A 15,621-nucleotide genomic window follows, 5' to 3' on the forward strand; every position below is an offset into this window, starting at 1 on the left:
TTCTGATATTCCAGAGTCTTCATTTTATTTTTGTCATTGTGTGTTGTTGTGTTTGCGTTGTTTCTTTTGTTTTTTTTTTTTTTGTATGCAATAGCCATGGCCACACAACCAATTTATTTTTTCTATACATTAAGTTACCCCCTTTCAAAAAAAAAAAGGCAAAATTAAAAAAGAAAAAAATGGAAACAAAAAGAACTGTCAAACCTGAAAGCAGTATGTACATAGGTGGCTATCTAAGAAATTACACAAGCAAAAAAAGAAAAAATTAGCAAAAGATGTAAACAGAATCTGAGATTTTTTTTTTCTTTTGACACAGATGACTGTGACAAAACTAAAACTCACACCATCTTCACATTTTTAAGGTTTACTTTTTTGTTGTTTTGTTATTTTCTTTTTAAAACAACATTCTCATTCTACTTTAAGACTTTTTTAACAGATTTTTCGTTCCAGTCGTCCCATCAAACATACCATGATAAATATATCTGTATATATATTTATATATATTATACTATTAAATTCCTTTGTGTGTGTCACAGCAGCTTTATTCATTCATTTATTTATTTTTATAAAAGAGAGGGTGGGGGAAATGGGCAAATGGAAGGACAGAGTTATTTGTGTCAAGCTACAAAATTAAAATTACATATGAAAAACATGTTGGAAAAAAACTATGCATTTTGTACTCTTTCATGATGTGTTTGGCTTGTGTGACCTTTTGTTCTGTCACAAGTTGAGCTCCCATGTTGTCTGGTTTGATTATTTAACTGATTTTTTTAAATTTTTCTTTTCTTTTTATTTTTGCATGCATTGCAATCATTCATGGAACCAGGCTCCCTCCCCCCACTTCCCCAGGAAAGGCTCATTTTAGTTTGTGGGTAGTTTCAGTTCCCAATAGCTGACCTTTTTCCCCTTTACCACAATTTGACTGTGCTAATGCATTTGAACAGTAGTGTCAATAAAGCCAATAACCCTGATGAAATCAGACATAAATCCTCTGTTCAGAGTTTGGTCTGCAAATACTGGAGTCAGATCCTAGGGTACCTGCTTTAAACCTCCCATCATCACCATCCCATGCATTTGCTGAATTTCCAGCAAAGCATCTCACTGAAAAACAATTGATTCTAGACACACCACAACCTGATATGTAGAGTGAACACCATGTATAGTTTTTTGAGTTCATATATGGCAATAGTCTCTCACTTTTTTTTCTGAATTTTTTTTCTTGTCAACTCATGTCCAGTTTAAGTCTCAAAAAAATAAACAAAAAAACCCAAAAGCCACTTTTTTTTTTTTCCCCTCAGATCTCGAAAAGTTACACACATACTGGCTGGGGGCCAGATCAGTTTGCTGTTGTTGTTGGTTTTTTTTTTTAATCTTTTTTTCTCCTTTTTTTAAAATAAAAAAAAAACTGAAAAATCATTGATACAGTCAAGGGTCACAAACATCATTAGGGACTCACTTGGAGTTATGAAACAAGTAAGCCATGAAGTCTTCTATCTTTTGTCCAAAGGTCCACAAAAGAGATGGAAACTTCAATGTCCAGCTAAAGTGGTAGAGCTGTGTCTGCTCCAAAATGCTAAGTATGCTTTATGATACAGTAGGGCAGACTTCTCTGTCTCCAGCTCATGACTGATACAGGACAGCCATGTCTGAAAATAAATATATATATATACACATATATATCTTTGTGTGTGTGTGTGTGTGTGTTTTCTTTTTCTCCCACCAACTGTAGCTCCCAATCTCATTATAGGTATAGCAGTTCTTATAGCTGTTAAATCTTGTGTTTTTTTAAAAGTATTTATATATTTATATATAAATAATTCTGTTTTTAATTCTTTTTTATTTTTATTTTTTAAATTTTACACATAATACTCTTTGTCCTTGTTTTTCTGTTTCTTATGGCCACTCTTTGAGCTTTGCTGCTTCTCCTTGACGAGCATGCCGTTGCTCTGGGCAGAGTTGCTGATGTAGTTCCTCGTCTCGTCCACCTGATAGGACCCCTCGTCCCTGTTCCTGTACTTGTACATGGCGTACAGGAGGATCAAGATGCAGAGGGCGGCAGCAGCCACAATGCCGACGACCATCCCTGTTGTACTGCTCGACTCCCGGATCACCTCTGAGGCCCCCGGAACCCGTCTGATTCCTGGCTCTGTGGGGTTTGCTGTGGGCACATTACGGAACATGGGGGAAGTAATTAGTGGGCTCTTCAGCTTTGTGCTGTCTAGCTCATAGGCAGTGGGCAACGGAAGCAAGACTATATCAGGCTGGGGTTTGAGCTCACGGTTATTCATTTTGCCAGCTGGCAATTTGGGCACCATCCCAGACGAGGAGGAAGCTGTGGAGCGGATCAGCTCAGGGGACAAAGATGTGGTAGTAGTAGTCCTACCAGTTTCGGAGACTTTGTTAGGTCTCAAGTTCTTGGATTCCCACTTGGGCGCATGTGCTTTGTAGCCACCTTCGAAGACTGAAGTGGAAAGACTCTTATCTGTTACCAAGGAGAAGGTGGTGTAAAAATCTTCATCATCAGTAGGGGGCAGGTTAGAGTCAAAGGTTTCCCCTGAGCCATACCCAGATATCACCAAGCCATCATCATCACAACCATCGCTGCCTTGGTCCGACAAGCAAGGTAACCCCGCCTCAGAGGTCATGGACAGGGAATCTTTGGTGGTCTCAATAATGGTGAGGAGGGGGCGAAAGGTAGGGGGGAGTGTAATGAAAGGTGCACGAGTAGCAATAGGAGGGGGATTTAAAGGGTCTTCTACAAGTAGAGGGATAACTAATTCACCTCCTGAGATGGAAAGAAAAACAAAAACAAAGGATTAGTACATTACCAAATATGATCCTCTTACTAGATTCTAGGAGCGAATTTAGCCTAAATGGGTGGCAGGCATCTATCTATGTTTTATAAAAGTGACATAGACCCTTTTCTTGGAATCTATAGCCTCCAAAAGCCTCGTACAACCTTAGCCTGAAATCCCTGAAGCTTTTAATCTGAAGGGGAAGATCGCCTTTGAAGATACTCTCAAACAACTACTTAGAATTCATATGTACGTTTCTAGTTGCAGATGAGATGGTAACATAATTCAATTATAGTTTTATGAACACGTGCTGCAGGTCCACAGAATCCCAGATTTTAAAGATGTGATTTTTCTAAAAAAAATGCCTCAGAAAGCTATATCATCTATTAAAACATTTTTAAAGCTTTTTGTTTCCTTTCTTGCTTCATTCATTTTCCTTACTTTTGCAAGGATGGCAATACCAAATTATAGCTGGAAAATGCTTTACAATTTACAAAATGTGCTCATATATAAAGTATCTTTTGAATAATATGCTAAATCCTAAGCAGAGCAGCCTTTATTGCCCCCTTTCACAGATGGAGAAGGTAAGACTCAATATAGCTAAGCAGTTTAGGGACAAAGATTAGAAATGAGATGGATCTCTGGTATTATCTTATTCAACTTATTTGATGAACATTCCCAAGGTCACACAGTTTGTAAGTGACAGAACTGGGTTGCACTCTTAGGTCCTTTGGAATGACTCGTTACCAAGGAGAAGGTGGTGTAAAAATCAGGTCCAGAATTCTCAGCTCTTTTCACTGAACCACATTTCCTCCAATATAAAATCATGTTGTTATTTGTCCTTCATTTTTGAAGAAGACCATGGCATCAGAGGTGATGTCATAACAAGCTAGTGAATTGGATATGAATGAGGGAATATTGTGCTGAGACACCAGCTTCACTTTCTCCTCTGGAGTCATCTGGGTCCAGTGGTCAGATATGAATCAGGAAAAACTAGAGATGTCCTTGAATGCAAGGCAACTGGGGTAAAGTGACTTGCCCAGGATCAAACTAGTGTCAAGTGTCTGAAGTGAGATTGAGACTCAGGACCCCCGGATGCTCTAACACTGTACCACTTAGAGTGTGGTAGAACCGACACTAGCCAGGGAATGACCTGAGCCCTTTGTTCAAGATATTATTTACTTTTCACTGTGGTCTGAGGCCATGTTCCTAATATAACAACAATGTCTGGTTATTGGAACCCAGCATAGAATGGATGTTTAATTTATGTATTTTCTTTTCTCAGTTCTTTACTTTCTAATTTACTTTTCTTAGTTGCATGCGTTGTCTTGCATATCTCTGGAATATACTGGGAGATAGTTGAAGGTCCTGACTTGTGGCATGTGAATTTCTTCCTTGAAATTCTAGAAATCAACTGTCAAATAGCAACACTTTCTGATTTTGCTAGATAACTACATATTCTTCTTTACTTACATGCTAGGGAAGTGATTTATTTCATTTTTCATGAAAAATTTTCCACTGAATCTTTTAAAAATACCTGGTACATTTTATTTGGGGTCTATTGGAAATTGAGGATTTTAGAATTTGAAAGGAGAGAATTTTTAAATAACTGGGTTTTACACACAATAGGGACATAATAAATATGTATTGGTTGTTATTTTGCTTCTAACTTGGAGTTAAAGACACCATTTCTTACCTTTTTCAGAATGAATCAAAATTTCCTCTTCCCAAATGTACCTTTCCACACTACTTTCAAGCCAACAACAGTTATGCATATCTTAAAATCCTTTTACAACTTTGTAACTCATTCTAGTAGAATTCAAACTTCTTGGTCAGGAAGTATTTTTTTCCTTTTTTGTATTCCCATGACCTACTATGTATGATTCATTGTACATATTAGGTGCTTAATAATTAAATTCAGGAAATTGTTCCAAAAATTTAGTTCTAACACATAGTTAATTTGAATGGACTCTTTCTGGTGGTATGCATGTACCAGTCTCAGGTCTTAGCTATATCCTAGGGATAAAATCAAGGGATGAAATAATATTTGTGTTTCAGAAGAGAAAATTTGACTGTCATGGTATGAAGGCTAGATTTAAATGGCATTTCAATAAATCTATATCAATAATACTTGAAAACTCATCATGGTCTTAGCTGAGGCAAACTCCACAAATATGTCTTTGTAGTGAAGATTTCAACTCAGGCCAGCAGCTCTGAGGATCACTCAGAATGGCACAGCTTAGTCTTAGAGATATCCTTTTCTACAAATTAGAAATATAAGGAATGTCTAGGACTGGAAACTAACTTTTTTGACTCCCTCCCAACTTCCAAGATCTCCTTAATCCAACAGAACTGAATTAGAATTAAACATGTTTTAGGCTTTTCAAGGAAGGGCATCCTAATATCCATTGCCAATACCCTCACCAAGATGTAGGTTTTGTACTTAGCTTCAAGTTAATTGATGGATATTAGCTTATATCAACAGGTTTAAGGCAGCATGATTTAATATAATGTATGCTAGATTTGGAATCAGGAGATACCTGGATAAGACTTCACCCTCTAAGAATCAAAAATTATGTGATCATAGGAAGCCATTTAAACTTTTTGAACTTTTTTTCCTTCGTCTATTGAGTTTTTAGTGCATATATGTTTTTCTTCTCATCTACTTTATTTACCTTTATGTATCCTCTTGCACAAATATATAGAGAAATATTTGAAGGCTTTGATTTGTGCCATTTGAATTTCTTAATGGGAATAATCACATAAATAGGGACATTTGTGCTTATAGTACCTACCTACTTCACAAAACTGCTGCAAAAGTTAAATGAGACACTGCATTAATATTTTTAAATAATACTAAGACTTCTGGAAAACTCTATGCATATTAGCTATTATCATTGGGATCTATTTTCTGGACCTGTTGCAGGGCTGTGCTCTATAACTTACTAGAATGTTTGAGTACTTTAGATGAAGTGCTTCTGTATAAAGGGAGATGGGGGAAGAGTTCATAGAGAAGGGGGAAGAGAGGAAAAAGAAGAGCACTGTTGCATTTCAATACTTTAAATTACAAATTTGAAAACAAAATGTTTACATGTATTTTAATGCCATTTAGATTAGGCAAAGCCCTTCATTCCTTATCCCCAGGAGTATGACAAAATGGTATACTCCTATCTCTTGACCTATTTTAAAATCATACAATAACTATCCAAACTAATCTGGAAGCACCTTGAGAATCACAAGACAACATTTTGACCCAAACCATGAACTCTGGATTCTCTATCAGCAAACAGACTTTGGAAATTATTGAGCAAAATCATCTTTGAAGATCTGTCCAAACTTCAGGTAAGCTTTACTTGGGTAGTGGTTACTCTTTACATTGAGGGCATATATAATTCATGTGCTTTGTGAGTTATTTAATGCATAATTTACACACTTTTGCTACTTGTACAAATGAGAATATAGAGTTTGTATTCCTAAAGGTAAGCTAACCCTTTACTCTCAAAAGTAAACTATACATGAACTTTTCTCTTCTTCCATCTCGTTAAAAGGTGAAAATGCTAGATTGGGAGGTTAGGTGGGTTAAGAGAGAACTGCTTTTGGAAGAAGGAATACAGGAGAGGAAATAGAGAATAAGAGTAATCTATCATAGATTTCTCATAAATCATTTAAATTTTTTACCTAACAAATCTCTATGTTGATTCTCCATCATATTGACATAATCAAGGATTACAGTATTTAACGTTTTCTGGTCCTTATTCAGAGTCATTAGTTTTTCTTCTGTAATTAAAATAAATTTCTATGGAAAACTCATGGGTCTTAGTGTATTTAAAAAACTAAAGGGCACAAAAAGAATTTGCTGAAAAATTGGGAGATTCAGTAAGAAAATAAATAATTTTAATGAACAGGTCAAATTAATGTTGAGTAGTAAATAAAAATTCAAGAGATGTGTGTATGTATGTACTTTCAATGTGTTGATGTTCCAATAAGTGAGATAAAGGTTAAAGTATCCATAATTTAATAATATTCATCTATGATTTTAGTCTATAATGATACTCAACTGAAATTGTAAGTTTGTGGTTATTTTATTTTCTATTAGCTCATACAATGCTGCTAAAGTATCTTTTAAATGTATATCTATAATCCTGACAAAAACTCCCCTCCAACCTTTAACCTACATATACACTTCCATGGCCATTGACTGCTTCCTCAGAAAGAGTCACAAGTTTTCAGATTCAAAAAATTCAAGAGAGAAAGTCATTTTAAAACAGTGCTAAATTGAAGATTTGTTTTGTCCCCTAGATGTAGTGATCTAAATCATTATCTCACTAAATTTAATATGGCATTTTAGTGTTTAAACAATAGATTCCATGAAGATTGTCTTCCAATTTTGGTTTTAATTTTGTTCATTCTTAGTAAACCTAATAAAGATGAAAATTATACCTCTGAGTGCAAGGCTTAAGACTTAACTATTGGTTTTTAATTTAGGAAATAAATTAATTAGTATAACATAAGCTCCTTGATTATAAGAACTTTCTTTTCTTTATATCTTCAAAGCTTCATTAATACTCAATGCTTTTAAAAAGCCATTGAATTAAGTCAAATAAAGAGCTTCATAGTTTTCTTAAATTGGGATTTTAAGGCTGGGGGGGGGAGATTTAAAGGGAATTAAGTTGGAATGTAAATTGAGGAAGAAGTTTTACATCTAGCATGTTTAAAGATTTAACATGCCCTGCCATATTTGGCTTTAAGTGGTACATGAATATAAATACAATATGCTTAATAACACTTAATTACCATTTGACAAGGATGAATGTTCAAAGTAGCTTAAATTATTGGATTATCAGTCTTCTTTCCTGTTGCCCAACACCCGATAGTTTCCTAGTTCCTCGTTGAAGGTAGACAACAAGGGTATCTCTAATATAAGATATCCCCACCCCCTTCTTATCCATTGTCTTTCCTTTCCAATTAAAGTTGAGAGCAGGTGATAATAGAAATTTTTTTTTCAAATTTGCATACAGTGATAATGCTCTAGATAAATTTGTAAAAGATAAAAGTAAGTCATTTTAAAAAGTAAATGATTGCAGGCACCATGATAAAAATCTATAATCTATCAAAACACTGATCTCCTATAGCATCTTAGGATTTCTCTTAAACCTCAAACAAGAACTATATGTATTTCTTAAAGTTATCATTTTAAATCTGGCATGTATGCATTTTTTGGGTCAGATTTGTGTTGTCCTTTATACTTGAGAGATCACGGGGATATAAAAGGTCTATTTGAGCCTTGACAAGTTGCCTGGATTTTTGCTTTATGAGTGAGTATATTTATAGATATATAATTCATGCCTCTAGGGTTGATATCCAGGAAAGGACTCTGCTATTGGAAAAGATAGTGTGTTAAAATTTAATAGAACTTTTCAGAATTGTAAGAATTTTGTTAGTGAACAGGAATGTAGAGGGCCATCCACCAAAAAAAAAATCTTAGGTTTATGCTTTTCTTGATGCCTTGAGTTTTTGTCTAAAAGGAGTTATTGAATGGATAATCACAAACTCAAACAGTTGGAAAGGAAAAAACAACAACCAATACATGTTTATTTTGTGCCATTCCATTGACCCACAAAAGAAACGAAAAATTCTTGAAAAATGGTCACTTTGAAAATTTTGATGGTGATACATTTTTTGTGTTCTCTTGTGTCCCATCTTTGTGGCTCTCTCTAAAATACTAAGTCTATTTCATTGCACTTCATGCATGCACATTTAATGATTTAAACTGATCTTTCATTCACATGTTCCCAATTAAAATAAATCTCTTCTGATTAGAAATTGCCTTGCCAAGAAGGGAAATGTCCCTTCCTTCACTGAGTTGGGAATTCAAAAATAATTCAAAAATATTTTAAGAAAGCCAATAAATGTGGTAAAAAGGATTAGTGGATTGGGTTTAGGACTTATAATCAGGAAGACCTATGTTTGACTTGTATCTCTGGCAATCAATAGCTGAGTGACACTGGGCAAATAATTTAATCTCTCTAGATTCTGTTTTTATTTGTTACACAAAGGCATTGGATTCAGAGATTTGTACATTCCTTTCTGATTCAATATGATTTTATAACCTCAACTTAAAGTTCATCCTTGGTGGGCTAGAGGGATATCCACATCACAAATAATTATTGCAAACCTCTAATGATCCATTTTCTTCCCAGTTCAAGTTTATTAAAAATGGGGAATAAATGAGAAGAGAGGAGATACAAAATAAAAGGGAGAAGGGTGAGATCAGATCCTAAAAATAGAAAAGGTAAAATATTAGTGTCCCAAAGAACTGATAATTTTATCTCATTGTACCTAAAATGACTGGTCAGAAAAATAGGCTAGGTGAGTTGAGGCAGTTGAGGCAGTAAAGGCAGTAAGAGTTAGCTGTTGCATTTGTTTTCCATTCCTCATCAGCAAAGGCTGACTATTAAAAGCTACAGGCTAATTCTTAGAATGGAGACTAGGACAAATGGTTTATTTGAATGACAGTTATGCTACACAGTACAATATTTTAGGAAATAGCATATTATGTAATATTTAATGAAATTATCCTTTTTTGAGATTCAAAAATACTAAAATTTTCATTGTCTCTATGCTATACCACATCAATTTTATTAATAAGAGGCAGTGACAAAAATAATAAATTTCTTCTGTTGTAACTTTTCTAAAAGATACAGAATTACAATAAAAGTATTGATGAGGCATAGTCAAGTAGCTTAAAGTAGATAACTAAGGTTTTGCAGCAAAGTGAACAGATTTTTCTCTTATGGAAATGTTGAAGTAATCTTCCTTAAGCATAAAGAAAGCCATAGTTGGAATTCAAAACACTTAAAAGAGGTCTCAAAAGGTAAAATGTTATCATTTAAGAAGCTTTTCCTCTAAAATCCATAATACTTTTCTTTCTGGCAAACTAAGAATCAGAAAGGAAAAAGAACAGCTTCATATTACCCATTTCATGGGTTAAAGCTCTTATTATGCCAGAATCCAGCATTCCATTTTACTGTAATGTTTGGTAAGATAGAATGAAATAAAGATATAATTAGCCAACAATAATAACTTTTTTTAATCAATGAAAGGTATCTATACTATCTATATTTCTTTGGCTTTCTCTTAGCTCAATAAGCAGTAAGGCAAGACAGTATTTTTAGTGAATCTAAAGTTATTTAAACTCATCACCAAAAAGGAGGACTTGAAATATTGTTTTCTTTATTTGAAATCTTTGACATATCTGGATAAGAATGCTAATATTCCTTATGGAGTGCAGTTATTTTTTCTGGGATTTCCAAGTTCAAATCTTTTTGTTTTAGGTTATTTTTTTTTTGCAAGGCAGTGGGGTTAAGTGGCTTGCCCAAGGCTACACAGCTAGGTAATTAGAAAGTGTCTGAGGCTGGATTTGAACTCAGGTACTCCTGACTCCAGGGTCGGTGCTCTATCTACTGCACCACCCAGCCACCCTCCCAAGTTCAAATCTTGATAAAATTAATCAAGGATTCTCTTAATCCATTAGATCCATGTGAGATTCCATTCTTTGAAGTCATCCATGTCACAGATTGATTTTGCAGACAGGTGGGTAAAGTGGTAAGAGTAGTAATATAAACATGGGAACCTGAATTCAACTATAGTCACTTGAGAGTATCTTTATGACCACTGCTTAGGAAAGGCAGTACAGGAATGATTTCCCTGAAAGGGCATATGTTAGATAAGACAGGGAAATGGTATCATTGACTGATTATTGGAAGCAGTTTTATCATTTTTTCCCCCCAGGTAGCCAAATCCCTCTAGGAAGTCTAACAGTATTTCTGAGGCTCAGAAATTAGTAGGAGAATGAAATCAACTGGGAGAAAGAATCTTCAATGGAGAGGAAAGAAACCCACCCACTCTGACGAAGAGCAAAATTTGCATTTATTTACATAAGCAATTCAGCACAAAAACATAACAGCAAACATTAAAATAGACTCAAATTAGGCAAATAATATAAAAAAAAGTAATTGTTAGAGTGAACAAAACTTGGGAGAAAGGGAAGCAAATAATACTAATAATAAGGTCATTCACTTTACCAGGTAGAAAAGGGATGAAAGTAAAGTTAAAATAAATTTTGCTTTGGGGGAAAAACAAATTTTAAAAATTCATTTCAAAGTATACAAAAATAATTGCAAAAAAAATCAGAAAAATAGCATACCACATTAATTCATAGTCAACTTACATCAACAAATTGCCCGCATGTTTTTTGGCATGAAAGAAAAATTTACAAAAGAAAGTTGTGTAAGAATGTTCTTGGACAAGTAGAATTGCCACATTCTTGTAACTTGCTTTTTTGTTGTCATTCTTAAAAACTTTTTAGCAAAATGTTTAGTTTTTGAAATATAATAATTATTTACGACAGAGGATGATACAGGGAGGCAACAACACATACATCCACACCACATAACATGAAAAGAAAAAAAAATCTGCACTTGAAATAAATTTTTACTTTGGGGTTTTGTTTTTTGTGTATGTCAATTTTGTGTTTAATATATTTCAGATTGCAATGATTTTTTTAAAAATCCTGTACATTTAAATTTATAATTTCCATTTATTTTGAAGAAAAAAATCGTTAAAGCTTTTGAATGAATTTTTGCATTTTTAATTGTTTATATATTTTTTAAACATTTTCTTTTTGTAACATAAGTTTTAGATTTTTATTCATTTAAGTAATGGATGACAGCACATAAATTTTAACAATGCTAAAGAAAGGAGGAGGGGTTATGGGAAGAAAAGATGCCTAAAGGGGAGGGTCGTATCTATGAGTGTACTACACAGGAGATGAAGATGATAGGAGTAAATGTGTAAGTGAGTCGCCATGTCCATGTAAGGGCGGTACGAAGTGATCTAGCTGCATTAGAGCTTCTGGCTGTAAGGAAGGGATGGGCAATATACAAAAACAAATGAGCCTATACATGCCCATCACCAAAAAATAAAGAACAGAACTCTAACATTGACAGTCTCACAAACCCTAAGCTGCAACTTCTTCAACATGCAAGTTACCCCCAAAAATCATTACAGTTTCATTAAAGATTCTCAAATGATAAAAACAGTTCAACTTTTTCCTATTAAAAATAGCAGCAAAAATACATAAAATAATAATATTAATTATTATGATCAAAAGGTTAAAAACAAAAACAAGAAAACTAGTCTTAGGCATTCATATAGAACAACTTCAACAGCAGCCACACTGACCACCTCCATCTTGAGATCTTGATGATGGAGAATTTTCAGTAATGACCAAATGAAGAAAAATAAAATTAAAAATCCTCAAGTCCTGAGTCCCTGGTTGCTTCAATTGAGAAGTTACCAGTTTAGTTTTATGAATAGATATATTTAATGATTTACCCCCCTCCCCAGAACTATCCCATTTTCAAAAGTAATGAATGATCATTCTAATATGGATGTGAGGATACTGCAGCTGAAGTTGCTCCACATTTAAAGAGGGAATGGGGAAAAATTGCAGAAAACAATTCATAACTTTTTGTTGTTGTTCTCAGATTTTGGACAAAACCAAATCTAAAGATAGATATCTAACAATTGAAAAGAAATACATTGATATATATATATATATAGATATAGATAGATAGATAGATAGATATAAGAATAATCATAATACAAAAAGCACTTGATTCCCAAACAAGAAGGGAGGAAAGAATGATTTTTTTAAAGAAAAAATATTCCACACACTTTCAGAGATGAACAACTAGATGCATACATTGAAGAGGAACAGACAGAGCAGTCAAGGGACACTTTCATCTCTTTTGTTTTTCTGGCTCATTGATTCCCCTTTATAATTATCTTTGGTGTTATCAAAATAAAAAAATGAATATTGCCTTTTCTTTAAAAAAATGTTTTTGGATTTACTTAAAAAAACAAAAATAAAAACAAAAAAAGACGTGCAGTCTGGATGTACGTCATAAATAGACATAGAAAAGAGCAGAAATTGGCTAAGACTGACATATGGGTTATAGTCTCATTTCCTTTAACTGTAGGATGTTAATCAATGTAATACATGCTTAAAGTAAGTTGCATTTAGGGAAAGTAGAAAAACAGAACAACAAGCTTTGGCTAAGGGAAGGTTAGCAAAGACAAGAACAGTTTGGAGGTGAGAGGGCAATAGGCAATATTCCACTTCATGCCTGTCCAGTAGGGGCAAAGATCATTCCAAGAATTATGCATTGACTAAAAGGGATACTATAGGGGACAGGGAGGTAAAAGATTTAAGAAAGCAAAAGGGATATATACAAGGAAGCACACCCACATTTATTCTCTGCCCAGCAGTCATGTACTAAATGAATTTCACAGAGAGGTTATAATTTATTGGTGGTTTCAACTTATTCTTTAAGTTTGCAATCAGACTGGAAGCCAAAGGCTGAGTCAAGAGGAGTGCATGAGTACATATCTAATAAAGGCATAGCATATTCATTTTCAGTGGTTGAGTCTAAAGTATTTTCAGACCAATAAATTCAAGGTCAATAGTCATAAACCTAGCATATCTTCCAAGAAAAACAAAACAAAACTTCAAACCCCACCCACTTAGGTTGTTCGAAACACTTTGGAAAAAGTGTCCCAGCCTGCTAGAGCCCTTGGTGGGAAGAGAAAAGGTTGGTCTGGGCTGGGGTGGGAATAAGGAGAAATATGTATCAGATTTTGCCTCTATGCACAATTTACATTGAGAAAATTTGAAGGGATAGTGAATCATTGGGAATGGCTTATGCCTCTACTGGAAATCTATTCTATGGATCTCTATACTATATCTCTTCTGAGAATATACCGAGGGCAATTGGTTTAACCAAGGACTGGGAAACCTGGGTAGGCAAACCACAAAGGCAAGACACTCAAGAGGATCTGATTCTGAAAGCCAATCCAGCCATCTTCTCAGGGCAAATTGGGGTGACTGACAGAAAGAACAAATTGGGTAGATAATGCAGAACTGCAGTCCCTTCTGAAATTTCCCCCTCCTATTAAATTTATCTTTAAATCTTGAAACAGTTGTGTCCCCATGGGTCAGTCCATACCAAGATTTTAGTCTCTGGTTTGACAATGCTAATCACTACTTTGGAAATTCCACAAAGGGCAGTTTTTGTAAAAAGAAAAATAGATTATAAAACTTTTAGAGATTTTTTTTCATTCTTTTTTGTCTTTGAATGCTTTATAATATGGCATATGTATTTACTAATTACCCTAATAATCCTAAATGTTTCTTCAAAGGATTTAACAAATACATTCTGTAGCATAATTTTTTTTCCAGTATGTAATTTGAAGATCTTTGGTTACTATCACATCACAATAAGCCTCCATAATTGGGCTAAGTATCAAACATGATGAGTCAGATTCCTCCAGTACCCACAGATCTGTTTGCTTGGAAGCTCTACCAACTATTTGAGGTCATGAACAATTCTGTATAGTAAGTTATTTTTTAAGTGTCAAATTTGCAACCAAAAAACCACTTACAGTCAAGGAAAGTTTGAGTTAGTGAATTTTGTTCTTTACACTGATACTTTTAAGTCAAACTTTGAGAAAATATTATGATTTTTATACTCAGGAAAGCAGAGCCCAAAATATCTAACATACTTGAACACAGATGTAGCATGAGTTTACTGTCTATATGTTCCTAAGCTTAATGGATCACCAGTCCATAAATACAAGATTCTTTTGATTTCTGATCTAGATCACCACAACAATAACTTATGGTTGAATCTAATTGATCCATGTAGACTTCCCAGAATCATAGTTTCCCAGTGCTGAGGGAAATTTTTCTTTGGTTATTTGCAATGGTTCATTACTATTATGGTTCTTTCATGCTATCTAGATCAACATAGGATGGTGGGAGTAAAACAAATAAAACTAATATATATATATATATGTATAAATGAAGGTGATTATGAACTTTCCTCCAAACTTCCCACAAAATCAATGCATTATAATAATCATGGAAACTTAAGACTTGAGAAAAAAAGAAACTTAACCAACGAGATTTCCTTTCCTAGCACTATTCCAGTATTTCAGCTATTAGGGTCTGATCTTACCAGTTGGTAAGTCTTGTTTGGACTTTTTCATGACATAAGACAGAAAAGTTTGGACCATTCCAAAGACAATAAAGAAAATTTGTAAGCTATGGTAGAAGTATTTGAGTTTCAAAGGTCTTGATTTATAAAATGAAGGTATAGAAGAGTAGGAGAGAAGTCACATTTCATAGTACTGTTTCATAGAAAGTATTTTGTAGACCTTAAATTCCTACAAAAAATGTGCTAAGTTCAACTGTTATGTTTATTGCTAACCTCAATGTTAAATGAATTGCTGATAAGGATTTTATATTTAAAATGTGTTTATCTAACATTATTCCTTAATTATTAAATTCCGGAATATTTGTTCCTGTACACAATGGAAATTACCCAGTGTGCAATGAATGCAGCTGATTTAAAATCTTATTGGCTAATGTGGAACTAAGTCACAGCTTAACCAAGGTTCATAACTGCTATCATCTCTCATGAGAATATTATTTCAGTAAAAACAAAATAAATGCAATAGTTCTCTTGGTTCCTTCAGATCAGAGGCAAAGGATTTTAAAGGTTTTAGAGATTTTTTAAGTTCCATTGACTTTATATTTAGCTATACAAAGAAATAGAGGGTGAAGCAGTGTGGATAAAGAAAATTGACTTTAAATCAGAAAGTTCTGGGTTCAAGACTTGGCTGTTATATATTGGCTCTGTGTCGCTGGACAAATCATCCCACCTTTCAGTATTCTGACAACTCTCTTAAGTCTATTAAATTG

General features: G+C 34.0%; 1 protein-coding gene across 1 annotated transcript in view; it reads right to left on the minus strand.

Moving 5' to 3' along the window:
• Nucleotides 1–456: 456 nt before the first annotated feature.
• The window catches only part of LOC141522886 (neurexin-3-beta), a 562,426-nt gene continuing 547,261 nt past the window's right edge, over nt 457–15,621 (minus strand). Inside the window, exon 7 of the mRNA XM_074236273.1 lies at nt 457–2,785. Coding sequence (XP_074092374.1) covers nt 1,857–2,785 — 929 coding nt within the window. The 3' untranslated portion in view covers nt 457–1,856. The remainder of the gene's footprint in view (nt 2,786–15,621) is intronic.

Source organism: Macrotis lagotis, chromosome 4 (genome assembly GCF_037893015.1).
Source record: "Macrotis lagotis isolate mMagLag1 chromosome 4, bilby.v1.9.chrom.fasta, whole genome shotgun sequence".
NCBI lineage: Eukaryota > Metazoa > Chordata > Mammalia > Peramelemorphia > Peramelidae > Macrotis > Macrotis lagotis.